The sequence below is a fragment of the Artibeus jamaicensis genome, unplaced genomic scaffold (assembly GCF_021234435.1).
Source record: "Artibeus jamaicensis isolate MK-2021 breed Jamaican fruit bat unplaced genomic scaffold, CSHL_Jam_final scaffold_1283, whole genome shotgun sequence".
Taxonomy (NCBI): Eukaryota; Metazoa; Chordata; class Mammalia; order Chiroptera; family Phyllostomidae; genus Artibeus; species Artibeus jamaicensis.
Window position 1 is genome coordinate 11445901 of NW_026522028.1, and position 14364 is coordinate 11460264.

The window sequence follows — 14364 nt, forward strand, 5'->3', positions numbered from 1 at the left end:
AACATGGATGTACGAATAATCTGTTAAGTACCTACTTTCAGTTCTGTAGGGTATATACTCAAAAGCGGGATTGCCAAATCATATGGTAATTCTAGTTGTTGTTTTGAGGAAGTACCATACTGTGTTCCATAGTGGCTGCACCATTTTACATTCTCACCGTAATGCATGAGGGTTCTAACTTCTCTCTCTTATCTAGTACTAGTTGGGTTTTCTGATATTTTTATAAGAGCCATCCCAGTGGTACTGCTCATTTTAAAGGATGTTTTCATTTTGAGAAAATAAATATAAAATTCAGTTTGTGGATTTGAATTAGGTTTCCCACTTGAGCCTCTTTGACAATGGTTTCAAAATTTTGCCTTCCAAAGAATGCACAATAAGACGTGAATAAACATGGAAAACTTCTTATTATGAAAGTGGCTAATTACAGAGGGTTAGTCATGAGAAGGGGCTCATTTGCTGGCCGGGGAGCCTTGGGTAAGTTCCTTTGCCTCTCAGCCACCTGCTAGGGTTACTGGGAGAATGAAACTTTTATATTTAAAACCCCGTACAGTGCCTGGCAGGCACGTGTCAGCTGTTTATTGATTTGGCCACAACTGGAACTCGCTGCTTGAGTTCTATTGTTTACCAGAGGTCCAGACCAGATGTAACTAAGATATTTTTCATTTCTTTTTTTGGCAGATATGGTGGAAGTATCTGAAATACTGAAACCTTTAAAGACATTTGTCATGCCATTTACTGCCTCAGGAGATGTTAAGATCTTCTTAAAAGGAAAAGCTTTGTAGTAGGAGGGGAAAAATACTTTCATATGGCCAGGACTCTAAATGGGACTATTTTCTTGGGAGAAAACTTTATAAATGGAAACCTCTAGATACAGGAGAAGTCTGAACTTAAATACCTTTTCTCTTTGAAAATGTCATGCCAGGGTCTTCATTGTTTCTTATATTTTAAAGTGCTTTTCTTCCCGGGAAGCTTATTACAAATTGTCTCCTGACCTAATTCAGTTCAGCTACTTTGTAGGGGAGCTGCCCTTCACAGTGCACCAGTAACAGATCAGAGAGCCTGCAAATTGAGACCCTGAGTTATTGTGCACAGATACCGCATTTTATGAAGTGTGACACCATTGTTTATCATTAAAGGTTCAAGTGATTTCGTCCCCTTAGGCAGGACGTTCTCAGTCATGAGCTTGAGTCAAATACAGTAAGACAAGTTGTAGATTCCTTAGAAAGTGGGCTTCTAATGGAAATGCTGACAATCCATTAAAAGCAGGAGGGCTAATGGGTGCTACTAAAATTATACTTAAAGATTACAGTAATAAAAATACATATTTTAAAGTGCATGCTGGAAGTTCAAGGATTTTTTTTATGTTGCTGTTAATAATACGCCACCTTATCCTTTCAGCATTTGATTTTGTGTCATAAATGGGCTTATGCTATAGCGTCTGTTTTGTTTGATTCTGAGGGGAGTTGGGCGTTTTGGCAGCGTTATCAGTACCTTTAATGGAAGGTGAATAATTGGTGTACTTGTAGAATGGTGGGATTGTTAAATCCGGAAAGAATCTTAGTGATCAGTAAGTAAGTCATCACTATTATATTTGCTAGGGGAGACTCGAGAGTCTAGAAGGTAAAGGTCTAGCTAGAGTTTATCTGGGGAAAATGAGTGCCGGGGCAGTGGATGGGGCGCGCCTGAGGCCTTAGTATTTTCTCAGTTATGTCATTGTAGCGGTGCCCTTCAGCCTAACCTTGCTTCAGTCTTCTCTCTTTCTCCCTATCATTACTGCTTTTTTTTATGATGATAAAAGTAATATATGTTCATGACAGAACTAGTAGAAAGTAGAGAATAAAAAGAGACTAGAAGTCACCTGCTGGCTCAGCACCCCAGAGTTGTCACTGTTAATATTTTGGGGGTATGACCCTAATATTTTTCCCATCTACATGTACAGGGTGGGGCAAAAGCAGATTTACAGTCATGAGTACATGAAATATAGTTTATTCTTGAATTATTTAGTAATTATTGTAGTATCGGTAAATCTGAAAGCGTGGCCATAACACCTATACGAACAACTGTAAACCTACTTTTGCTCCCACCCCTGTATATAATACCTTTTACAACATTGGGATCATGCAGAACCTACTATTCGAAAATCTTTTTTTTTTTTTTTGCTTTTTAATAGCTCATGAACATTTTCTCACATTAAGTATTCTTTAAGGACTTGATTTTCATCAGCTGCTTAGTACATCGTATGAGTTGTGCAAGATCTCTCTCGCCTATTTAGGGAGTTTTCAGATTTGTGTGTTATGAGAATGCACTGAATATCCAGGTACAAAATGAATATTTACACCCATCTCTCATTATCTCCCCAGGAAAAAAGGTTTTGCACCTATTTCCAAATTACCCCTCAGGAAAACACTGTTTCATTTTACCCTTGCAGTAGCAGGAACATGAGTATGATCTTTTCTCTGAACTGTCACCAACCCTAGCCATTGCAAATTTTTTAAACTCTTGGGACCAAGAGTAGCATCAACAAGATGGCGCCATAGGTCGTTATTGACATTGCTCCCCCTCACAAGAAGTAACAATTAGCCACAGACCAGACACTCAGGGAGAATCCTAGAACACATGGGTGAGGCCGAAGCACCCTCCGCACCACCAAGTCCAAGACTGACCACATTAGAAAGGTTATAGGAGCAGCCGCCCACCCCCGGGCCGGCAAAGTGCCATGCCAGGAGGTCTCCCCTGAGCCTGTGGCTCCCTCAGTGGGGAAAAAAGAGAGCCTGGGGCACACATCCAGCTCCCCCATTATTGTAGGTCACTTTTGGGGAGCCCCCAATCCATCTCACCCCACAGGGGAATCTACAAGGCTCGACCAGCAAATCTGCTGGTCTGGACTAGGACGTGAGTGCTGCAGATCTGCCAAGATCAGAGTACTGATGGTTTCAAGCCCCTTCTGTATCACAGTCTTTAAGATCTCCAAAGGTAAAAATGAAATGGGAAAAAGTTTAAATGACAACCCTGACTCTTCCCCTCCATCTCCCCCATCGCCCCTCCTCCCAAAAAACCACCAAAAGAAAGTAGCATAAAACTGACCGGTAATGGTGAATACATAGTCAAATTTAGATTCTGTAATATGGTAATAAGGGTGATATGTAAGTCACTTACAACTCTAATTTAAAAGCTGTAACCCGTAATAAAAATAACCAGAACTACAATAATCTGTTATTGTTTACACGGTAAAAGCATATGTTAACTGTAACACCAATAACCTGAAATTTGAAGGGGGGGGAGCAGAAGTGAAAGCATAAAGTTTAGGAATTTCATTGAAGTTACCAGTTTAAAATAGGGTGTTATAATGTTAAGCTATTCAGTGTAAGCCTGGTGGTAACCACAAGGGAAAAACCTGTAGTAATTATACAAAAGAACATCAAAACACAGAACTGTACACCTTACACTTAGAAAGCACCATATGTCAACTATAGCCAGAAAAAAATTTAAGTTGGGAAGGTTAAAATATCTGTAACAATCTGCTATATAAACAGTCTCACTTTAGTCATTTTGCATTTGTTTACTAGTCATGCTGCGCAATGTTTATGGTTCATTTTAAGTCTTGTGAATTGCCTATATATGCCATAGGCTCCTTTTTCTATGAAGTCTTTTTACCTTTTATTTTTAAGCTTTGTTTATATACCAAGATCCACAATTTGTAGTTAAATGTTCCAAAATTTTTATGTGTTTTTCTTTTTCTTTTTACCTATTTCATGGTGGCTTTTTTCAGGTTCAGAAAATTTTATTTTTTAATTCTTATTATTTTTTTAATCCTCACCCAATGACATGCTTACTGATTTTAGAGAGAGGGGAAGGGAGGGGGAAAGAGAGGGAAAGAAGCATTGATGTGACAGGGAACCATGGATCCATTGCCTCTTACGCATCCCCAGACCAGGACTGGACCTTCGACCTTTCAGTTTACAGGATGATGCTCCCACCAACTGAGCCACCTTGGCCAGGGCATATAAAGTTCTGAAATTTCTATATAGCCAAACAATATTTTTTTCCTGTATGGTTTCTTTATTTGCTTTTATGCTCACACCCAGAGATATTTCTAAAACGCCAGTCTGAGCATACCCCTCCCTTGACTAAAATCTTCCAGGGGCTTCTGAGGGGAAAAAAAAATCCAACCTCCTCCTGGGGCTCCAGTCCCAGGCCACTACCACCCAACAGGCACTTGTACTCAGACACGTGGCTCCCTCTGCACCTAACCCCCTCTCCCTGCGCATGACTAAAGCCCCGGCTCAGACTTGACCACCTCCTGTACGGCACCTGCTCCTAAGGGGGTTTAGTAGTGGGTTGTAAAATGAATAATTCAAACAATAACAAAGTCCAAAATAACTAATAGGAGAATTGATTCTGAGGGTCAGTTTAGGATCAAAAGATTGGACAGAGCTGCTGAGTCTTGGTAACGAGCGAAGGAAAGAAATGAGGGAGGAGAGCATGGGCAGGGCGCTCAGAAGTGGCTGGAACACAGCTGGGCGAGGGGGCGTGCCACAGGCAAAGAGCAGAAGGTTAGATTTGCTGGCAGCAAATTTGGGAGGCCTGACACATATGGGCTCGGGGCTATGACTGGGCTCCCCAGAAGGGCAGTATCCTGGAAGGGCTCGGTCCCCAAAGCACTAGGCAACAGCCACCTGAAGTCCCAGACTGGAAAGTCCATTTTACCACCCAAACCTCTTGCACAAAACCCCCTAGTCCCCTGCAGCAGCAAATGGCATCGCCGGCTTTCCAGTTTCACAAGCTAGGAACGGGTATCACTTGATTCTTCTTCCTCCCACACCCCACATCCCATCTGTGAGTCCTGTTGGCTCTGCTCTCAATGTGTGGCCAGACCACGTTACTGCATGATTCTATTTAGATATTTAAAAACCACAGAACAGAAACCAGGTCTGTTGCCAGAGGCTGAGGGAGGGGGTGCCTAGAACCAGACCCGAGAGAATTGGGTACTGATGGAACATTCCTCTAATTTCTTTGTGTTGGTAATCACACAACTGTAGGCATTTATCAAAACTCATAGAAATGTATGCTGAACAGTTTGACTTTGAAGGAAATGAGATGGTAACAAAACTGTGGGAAAAGAACCTACCTGGACTCCCAGCATTTCTCAGCATCCTCATGGCTGTCACCTTGGTGCAAGGCGCCACCACAGACCTGGATTCTTGTTGCAGAGGGCTCCCAGCTGTTCCCCCTGCCCTGTCCTCACTGCGCTGTTGTCTGCTTTGAGCACAGCAGCCAGACGGGTCCTTCAAAACAAAAGTCAGCTTGTTACTCTTTTGCTCAGAACTACAGAGGTTTCTCTTCTCATCAGAGTAAAGGCCAGCATTCTCACATGGCCACCAAGACCCTACATAACAGTTCTTTGTGACTTTTCTGGTGACCTGCCTCTAACCCTGCCCCCCCATACTCCTCCTCACCCTGGTGTCTTCACTCGAGCCCCCAGAGCCTCCTTGTTCATCCTTGCACATGAACTGTATGCTCCCCTCTTGGACTTCTCTGTCTGGAATGTACCTCCTCCTAATCGTCCTTCACATGACCTCCTCCCTCATCTCTTTCAGGTCTTTGCTCAAGTAGTGCCTTCTCAGTGTGGCCTCCCCTGAGCCCCCCATTTACAGTCGGAGTCCACGTGTCCTCAGGCTCACATCCCTCTCTCATTGTTTTCCTTGCTATCCTACCATTTTAGTTTTCTCACAGACTGTAGTTGCATGTGACATGCCACATATTTTGTGGATTTGGTTTGTGACATTCCTCTTTATAGGCTTCTGGTACCTAGGACACTGCTATTTGCCCAGCAGATGCTAGACTCTCACTTAGATTTTGTAAATGAAAGAGAAGGCAGCATGAAGGGAAGCACGCCGGGCACTAGCAGTGATGGACCCTGGCGTGTCAGCAGCTCCCTGGGCCTCAATTTCAGACAGCTCCTCCCCAGGCAGTCTTGGCCCACGTGGGCTGTAGTACAAGTCCGCGTGGGAGGGCAGGCATTTGGGGCGGTGGCTCCCCTTCCCGCCTTTCCTTCCTGTTTCGCTGGCATCTCAGATGTCGTGACTAACAGATGCCTTTTCTCCAATTTCTCTCCAGAAGCAGATGTTCCAGGAGAGGAGTAGCCGGATGCTGCAGGCCCTGTCCCCAAAGCAAAGCCCTGTGAGCAGCCCCACCAGGAGCCGGTCCCCTTCCCGCTCCCCGTCGCCTACCTTCTCGTGGCTCCCGATCAAAAGCTCACCCCCCTCCTCACCCAAAGCTGCCTCAGCATCCATCAGCAGCCTGAGTGAGGGGGATGAGGATGAGAAGTAAAGGTTGCTGGCAGACTACAAGAGCTAAACCATGCAGGCCAGGGAGGAGGGCGGGGACACTGGGGGTGCCTGGGTGGTGTTGGAGGGGTCTTAGTTACAGGAGCGGCAGCTCTGTGGGGAGACCCTGAGCTCTGCTAAGGGAAGGCCTTGGGACCACCTCTCCCTCATTCTCCACTCAGCCCAGCACCTGGGCTCTGCAGGGAGGTTTCCAGGCAGACAAACTATACAAACCTCCTTAGCATCTCTTAGAATCACTGTACTTTAAGGAAAGATGCAGAGCACCTCTGGGAGGCTTACACCAAGTGGGGTGCCTTCTGCTTTGGTCCTTCTACCTACCCGCACCACGTGCACCACCTGTGGAAGCAGCTGTTCCCTCAACCTGCTACTTCCTGCTCCTGAGGGCCCTGCACGTTGCCTCCTGCCACCCAAGCTCTGCCAGAATAAACCTGTTCCCAGCAGAAACACTTGAGTCCAAGGCAAATGCCAACTTACTCACTTTAGCCACTGAGACCTGACATTGCAATGTATCACTTCTTTCCAGTTCCAGAAATGTGGCACATAAACGAAGGTTTGCTTTAGGCCAGATATATAAAAGGTCATCTACTGTGGCTCTTAATTTCTTATTCAGAGGACAGTTTTGTCAAGGAGAGCACCATGTTAGGCCTAATGTCCTCTGGGTTGTCCCTTTTCATCAATTTAACTTGTTTTCCCAAACTACCTTGATCTGTGGGAAACGCAACAAAGAAAAATATCCTATATAACAGAGGAAGGAGGAGCTGCTTTGCTTTGGCTCCAGGCTTAGCAGATGGTAAATATCTCCTGAAGCTTTTCCTTACAGGATGCTACTATGGAATGGCTTTCCCCATTTCTGACCAGTTAACAGTTTCATAGACCTCAAGTAACAGTTTGATGTACCAAACTACGTAGTATACCCATAGGGGGCGCTACTTGCACGTACGTGTTCTGTAACATGCCATCCAGGGTGCAGGCCATAGGCAACCTGAAAATGTAGTTGGCGTTTTACAATATACTCCTTTCCTGCTCTCTAATAACCCTGCTGAAGTCCTTGGTGTTAAGGACTCTCTGGTTCCATTGTGACTTTGGCACTTTTTTCCAACAGCTCATCCTGGATTCCTGTAGAACTGGCTTGGACCAACCAGGAAATGAGCTGTGGTGTTCTCATGGCCGCTGTCCTATTTTTGAGTGAAGGGAGGCTCTGAAGAGTTTCAGAGAGCACTGTGGGAGCCTCGGTTCTGAGCTCAGCATCTGAATGGACCAGGGAGGACTGTAGTTATCCTGGCCGTGGGTTTGCCAAACAGGATGCAGACCCTAAGCATTCCTGCTGAGTTGTTTGAAGTTACCACCCTCTGGTCACAGGAAGGAAGTGAGCAGGTAGACTCGAGGGGTAGAACCACACTTGGGTAGAAGAGGCACCACCCGGCTGTCCCAGTAAAGCCTGAGACAAGAGGCCTGAACCAGCAACTTGTAGGCAGAGCCCGGCATTTCTTGTGACAGAAACACCCCTTTCCAGAGGCGTTGGGAACTGGCCTTCTGGGTGACACGTGGGGCAGGCAGTGAAGGAAGGTGGTGTGTCTTTCCCCCTCGTGTTGGGGTTGAACTACCCTCTGTCCACCTGGAGATGAGTGGTGTTTATTGGGAAGTGAAATCATAAGGCTAAGCTGGCTCAGAATGCCTTTGGCTCTTGGCACTGCCCCCAGAACTCTATCAAGCACTCATGTGGGACAGAGAGCTGGCAGGAACATGGCACGTGAGAAGAAAATTTTGCAGTCAAGGCCTAGAGCACTGCTGTGCAGACAGAGCAAGACCCATTTGGTGGTGGTTCTTTTTGCTCATGCACTCGGGAAAGTGGGCACACGTGCCTACCACTTCAGTTGGGCAAGCCTTACAGCTGTGAGAGGATGAGGAGACCAGCCGGGCAAAGCAAAGTGGTAGGAATAAGAGGAGAAAAAAGGTGCCTAGAGAGAGGCCCAGGGCAGACAGATCCACTTTTACCTGAATCCTGCTCTGGAGCAAATAGTGTGGGACGGATGTACCAGGCTGATAAGTTTGCAGGCCTTATACCCCATACTGACAGGTGCCACTTATGTGACTCGGATTCAGGGCCATCAAAGATGCCAATTATGGGAAATGGCCAGTGTCTGGGATATTCCAGAGATGGGCCAAAACAACCCACAAGCGGATTCTAAATTTCACTTCATGTGCCCCTCCTGACCTCTAGCAATACCTCCTAAGGCCATAAGACTACTGAGAAGGAATGGCGGGGGGGGGGCGGAATTCTGCCACCCAACATTTGATGCTTTCTGGCCATCAGTTTCTCTCAGCCGCCCCCCCACTTTCCAGGAGGAGGTGGGGTTGCTTTATTTGGGCCGGCAGGTCAACAGTAATGGCCCAGACTGAGTGAAGGCTGCAGTGGGAGATGTACGAGCTTGGGGAGGTCAGCAGTAATGACTAAAAAAGGGAGGATTCTCTAGCTCCGGGCAGAGAGGGAAGCTTTGGATTGAGGACAAGAGCACACCACTTGGGGTTCTGGAAGGGGGCAGGTCAAATGACGATGGGCAATAATGGGGCTGAAAGAAGGTCAGGGTGGGAGAGTACTTACTTTCAAGTGTCACACCCCCTAACAAGTGAAGAAGGTGGCTTCCTTTCACAGACACCCAAAGTCAATGGGTACCCGTGTGGGATGTGGGTCCCCTGTCCACCGCAGCTCCCCAATTTCAGCACTTCTCCATGAGCTACCACAGCCTCCTGGGAACCCTGAAATCAAATGTCTACCCTTCCACCCTCTGATAACACGGGGGACTTGCAATGTCATGGTCACACTGAACGGCCCATTTGTGGAAAGCCAGCTCCTGTGTGCCAGGACTTTACAGAGGGAAAGGGAACCAACCTCAAGAGCAACCCCAAGACTGAAGTCTACCTTATGACGTGCTCTGAGGGGAAGAGACAGCTGTAGGGCTGCAATCTTGCACCATACCCTAGGCGGTGGTTGCTGTGAGTCCGTCCTTGGAGGGAGGGACAGGAAGGGTGCAGATTTGTTTTCTCTCCATCTTCAGGCCTCATTTGAGTACCCAGCTGCACTCCAGAGCAGGATTCAAGATGGCACAGGCTCACTGAGTCTTATGAGCCCAAATACAGCAGAGCCGTTCCTGTGCCTTAGGCACCCGTTCGGCACAAGTCTTGGCCATCACTTTTTTAAAAAAGAAAATAAGCTCATAGTGCACTTGGAACTTCTCTCTAGACTTTAGATTTTTGTTGTCACAGCATTGTGTTCCGGGACAAAGCCATAAGAAGAGCATATATACTGTACCTATGAGACAAGATGACGATGATTCACCCAAGTTAAAGTATGACCTTAATTAAAGCCCAAGCATTTGCTCTGGTGCTGCATAATGAGAACTACTGGAATCAGCCCTCTATCCCATCCCAACCCTTATGCTCCAAACCCATCCCTGCTCCCCAATGGAACACAGCATTTCCAACTGTTTGTAAATAAAGAGATGCAGAATTGTACTTTGTCTTGTTGTGTTTCTCAAAAGTGCAAAAATACAGGTGTGGCAGCTGTCCCGGCTCTGACCAGCTGTGTGTCCCCAGCACTTAAGAGTGGGACTCTGCTGTGCAGCACAGGGCAGAGTTTTGCCAAAGGGCCAACATCTAACTTCAAAGCTAGTCAGGGACAGACCCTCCCCAGAGGGGAGGCCACCTAGGGAGTCGAGTCAGGACCCTGGCTTGTAGGGGGCCCTCACCAACTTGCTTTGTGACCTTGGCCAAACCACTTCTCTAACATCGGTATCTGCTTTTGTAGAATGAGGGGTTGGAGGGAAGGATTTCTGAGTTCTCCTTTGCCCGGAAAGGCCTCTGAGTTTACAAGGCAGCCTACGTTGTCCCTACGCTTCACCAGCTACGATGTCGTCTCTGAGTGACCATGCGAAAGTGCTTACCTCTCAGTAAGTGGGAAGCTGGAGAAGAGGTTGCCTTCCAGATCCTTGGAGCCTTCACAACTGCGAACATCAGTAGCTGGTTTCACTCCTCAGATGCGAGGGGGTGCACAGGACCTCAAGCTCCACCCACCTTTCGTAGCCTGGACAGAATGCTTTTCACCTGTATGGAAACGTGTGGCAGTGGCCATTTTGACCTCTCCCATCTGGGGGGAAAAACTGTGATCAGCTGGAAGCTAATAGATGGGGATGGAGGTGCTAAATTGGGACCCCAAATGTCAACAATTAAGGCAGACCCCCCCCCCCCACGCACACACACAAACACATATCCTGCTCATGTTCTGACAATGCGCTCATGCCCTCCACTAGCCAAATTTAGGAGCTGCTATTAACTCCATCTGGTGATGTTTAGCTCTTTGAAATAACAACAGTTCTAACGTTAACCCTGACTCGAGAAGAAATAAAACCAGTCCTGTAGTCAGCAAAGGAATTCATTTAAAAACACAACACCTGTTACTCATAGAACATATGACTTGGCTTCACCACACAGATCAAACACATTCTTGACAGGCTGTATTTAGAGTAACAGTTACAGGTTTTATTTTGACTTCCATGATACCTCAGAAATGTTTTCAAGGGCAAAACAATCCGCTGTAAGGCATAACCAAACTCATGTTTAAGAACTCTGACATTTGCCCCAAAGAGAAATGCCCTTTGTTAATAAATACAATACCTGAGATTAAAAGATACACTATCAAGACTTTACACACATACACCCAGGGTCCTCTAGTATTGGCGTCCTCATTGGCTGTTGAAGTTGAATGTTTAAGCCAGTTCTCTACGTATTCAGCCAGAGCCATTAGATGAAAAAACAAGACTGCCTCAGAGATGGTTTTCAAACAAAACGTGACAGTTCATAAGCACCAAAGTATATCGTGTGATCAAATTAAGAAGCCATTGAGTAAAAACCAATAAATAACCAGTAAAATTCGAAAATATTGTTAAAGGCATAAATTTATGCAGGTGCTAGTTGATCTTTATTGTAGGCCCCCTTGAACTGCCATAATTTCTATTCTAGAAAACCCACCACTGTATTAGCTGAATCTCAGCAGCAGTTGACCAAATGTGATAAATGTGAGGAAAATGTTCAGAGTAGGTAGGGGTGGCTTATATCGTCTCCTATAAGCACTTTTTATTCTCCTTACCTTTATTATCTTTCTGGGGAGGGTGGGGAAGGGGATCGATTTGCACAGTTACTTTACTAATAAAAGCAGAGTTTAGACATTACTAAAATATTTGATACATGACCTTCCATTCTCAAGAGTTAATGAATCCATACCTGAAATAGTTGGGATACTTTACCATTTCCGCAGGGGCTTTTCAACTTAAGAACTTGTCACTCTAAAATTTCGAAGTTCAAAGAAAACCTTTGAACGTGCATGTGGCAGGAGCTGACTCATTACATAGCTTGAGGGGATAACCAGTGTTTCTTATCATCTGGAATCATGTTTCTAGTGGACAGGCATTGACAATATACTATTTACTAGCCTGACCACAAATCAGCATTAACACAACTGTGTTGTTTTTCCACTTGTTTCTGTACCAGGTACCCAGGGATTAAGGATAGATGAAAGAAGTTGAATAGGTGTGTATTTGTTTCCTATTGCTGTAACAAATCAGTGGCTTCAGACAACACATATTTATTATTTTACAATTCTGGAAGTCAGAAGTCCAAAATGGATCCTACTGCAGTAAAATTAAGGAGTAGGCAGAGCTGAATTCCTGTCTGGAGGCTCTAGGGGAGAACCCGTTTTCTTGAATTTTCCAGCCTTTAGAAGCCACTTGCATTCCTTGGCTTCTGGCCCTTTCCATTCTCAGAGCCAGCAATGGCCAGTCCAGTGGTTCTCACATTGCATTAGACACTTCTGCCTCCCTCCTCTATGTATAAGGACCCTTGTAATTACATTGGGCCCATCTGGATAATTCAGGAAAATATCCCTACATTAAATTCATCAGCACCATGCATTCCTTCTTGCCATGGAATACTACATATTCCCATATTCAGAGGATTAGGATGTGGACACGTTTAGGGGTGGTACCTTACTCTGTGTACCATATGATAATAGAAGACAGTGATCATAAGCACTTGAGCCTTCTTCTGGGTCCTGACAGAGCTGAGGAACAGTGACCCTCATGTAGAAGAACATATACATGTTTTTTATTTAAACATTCCTACATCCTCTTGTGATGAATCTGCTTAAATGTTTCTCTTGAGTCTTAAGAGAAGCACAGAGTAGCTTTAATGGGAGATGTCTGACTCAAATATACATGCAGATTGATCCATGAGGAGAGGAAGTGACTGGAAATTGAATCCGCGACCCTTTGGTTCACAACCCACGCTCAATCCACTGAGCTACACCAGGCCAGGACTAAGGAAAGTCTTCGATCATTGGATGTGTTCCTGCTGAAACAAGCTCTGGAATACAGTTTCTGGCTACCAGGCAGTATCTGTTTCCTGCCTATTCTCTGCATTGTCTGGTTGGTGTCTTTTGGTTTTGGTTTCGTCCTTGCATGTTGACCTCAGTCAGTTTAAGCTGTGATTCACTTCCAGCTATCCAGTATGAAGGTACCCCACGCTCCTTTCTAGAGTACTTATGTTTGCACTGTGGCCTTCAACCTGCATTGTAACTTAAGGTTTAGTCATTCAATAAACGTTTGAGTGAGCTACTAAATGCTGGGGATCCGAAGAATAAAGAGGACACAACCCCTGCCCTCCACCCCAAGTTCAGTTTAGTAGCTTGACTCTCAACTCTGGCCTCTCCTGACCTTTGACTTTACTGGGCTCTTGATGAATGGTCCATGTTTTTCGTTCCGCCAATTAGAATTTTCTGAAGGTTTTACTAACTTGATAATTTCACATTATTTTATTCCCTTTGGTGGGGGGGGGGTTGCTCTAAGTTTTCCAAAGTGCAAATGTTGCTAATTCTTACCCAGAGTATGGGAAAATAGGAAAAGTGAGCTTTTTAAAATAGATTTTCCTTTAGAAACCAGTCGTTGAGAATGCTGAATGCAGGAGATGGACAGTGATACCCCTTAGCTAGGCCCATGTACAATAAGGCCCTGGGGGAGCTACCAAAGTCATAAGGCATTGGCACACACTTTCCTTAAAGGCCTTAACCAACAGGTGTGGGGCCTTTGCCTGCAATGGCTGAAACTCTCCCATTAGGACAGAGCTGTTTTGCAGATGAGATGGTCATTCAAGGTCTCACCCTAGATTCTTTGATTGCATGGTAGGTGGTGGGCCTCTCTCACCTGAATAATGGGGCATTATTTTCCCTTAAAAACTGTTATTTTGTTACCAGTTGAAAGCCTAGGAAAAGAGCAGTTTTCATATAGGAAGTTATGTTCCAATTATTGTGCTAAGGTGACAACAATCATCCTTAACATCAGAAATAATGACCCTAGTATTGAGTGGTTACTGAGGAACTGTGGAAAGCTGCTGCACCCATCATCGTTGTTGAAATCGTTAACATGGTTATTTTGTATGAGAACTGGCAAATTCTGTTTGGACAGGAATGCCAGCAAACAATACGAGTAGCATTAGCTTAGCTTCGAGTTCCCTGTACAGAAGGAAACGGCAAGGCTGCTTAGTTGCCCCAAATCCAAATTGACAAGGCTTTTCTGTCTTTTAAGTGTTGTCCAATTATCTGTTAAACAGGACATCAATAAAATGGCAAGGATCCCAAGCCTGCTCTGTACCAGGAAGATGGTATTTGCTGCTACCAGCATTTTAGCAGTTCTCAAAGGCTTGTCTTAGTTTGGACTTTATCAGTGGTTTTCAACCCTGTCACACATTAGAAGCTCCTAGGGACCTCCTTTTTTTTTTTTTAAATAAATGCTTCCCAGACACAGTCTGATGGAATGGATCCAAAATGGAGCCCAAGACTCAGAGATTCCAACAAGGCCAAGCTGAGACCCCCCCTGGGCTATAGTTAATATTTCAACTCATAGAACAAAGTGAGCCTCTGAGAGAACTGGATTCAAAGAGGGTGACAATCAGGGCCCTGGCTGGTGTAGCT

At 45.3% G+C, this 14364-nt stretch overlaps 1 protein-coding gene across 3 annotated transcripts in view; it reads left to right on the top strand.

Annotated features, from left to right (window-relative positions):
* Positions 1-9865, top strand: part of PCYT1B (phosphate cytidylyltransferase 1B, choline) — a 101853-nt gene extending 91988 nt beyond the window's left edge. For all 3 annotated transcript variants that reach the window (XM_037142931.2, XM_037142930.2, XM_037142932.2), the window contains one exon: positions 6118-9865. In XM_037142931.2, coding sequence (XP_036998826.1) covers positions 6118-6330 — 213 coding nt within the window. In that variant the 3' untranslated portion in view covers positions 6331-9865. The remainder of the gene's footprint in view (positions 1-6117) is intronic.
* Positions 9866-14364: the final 4499 nt, after the last annotated feature.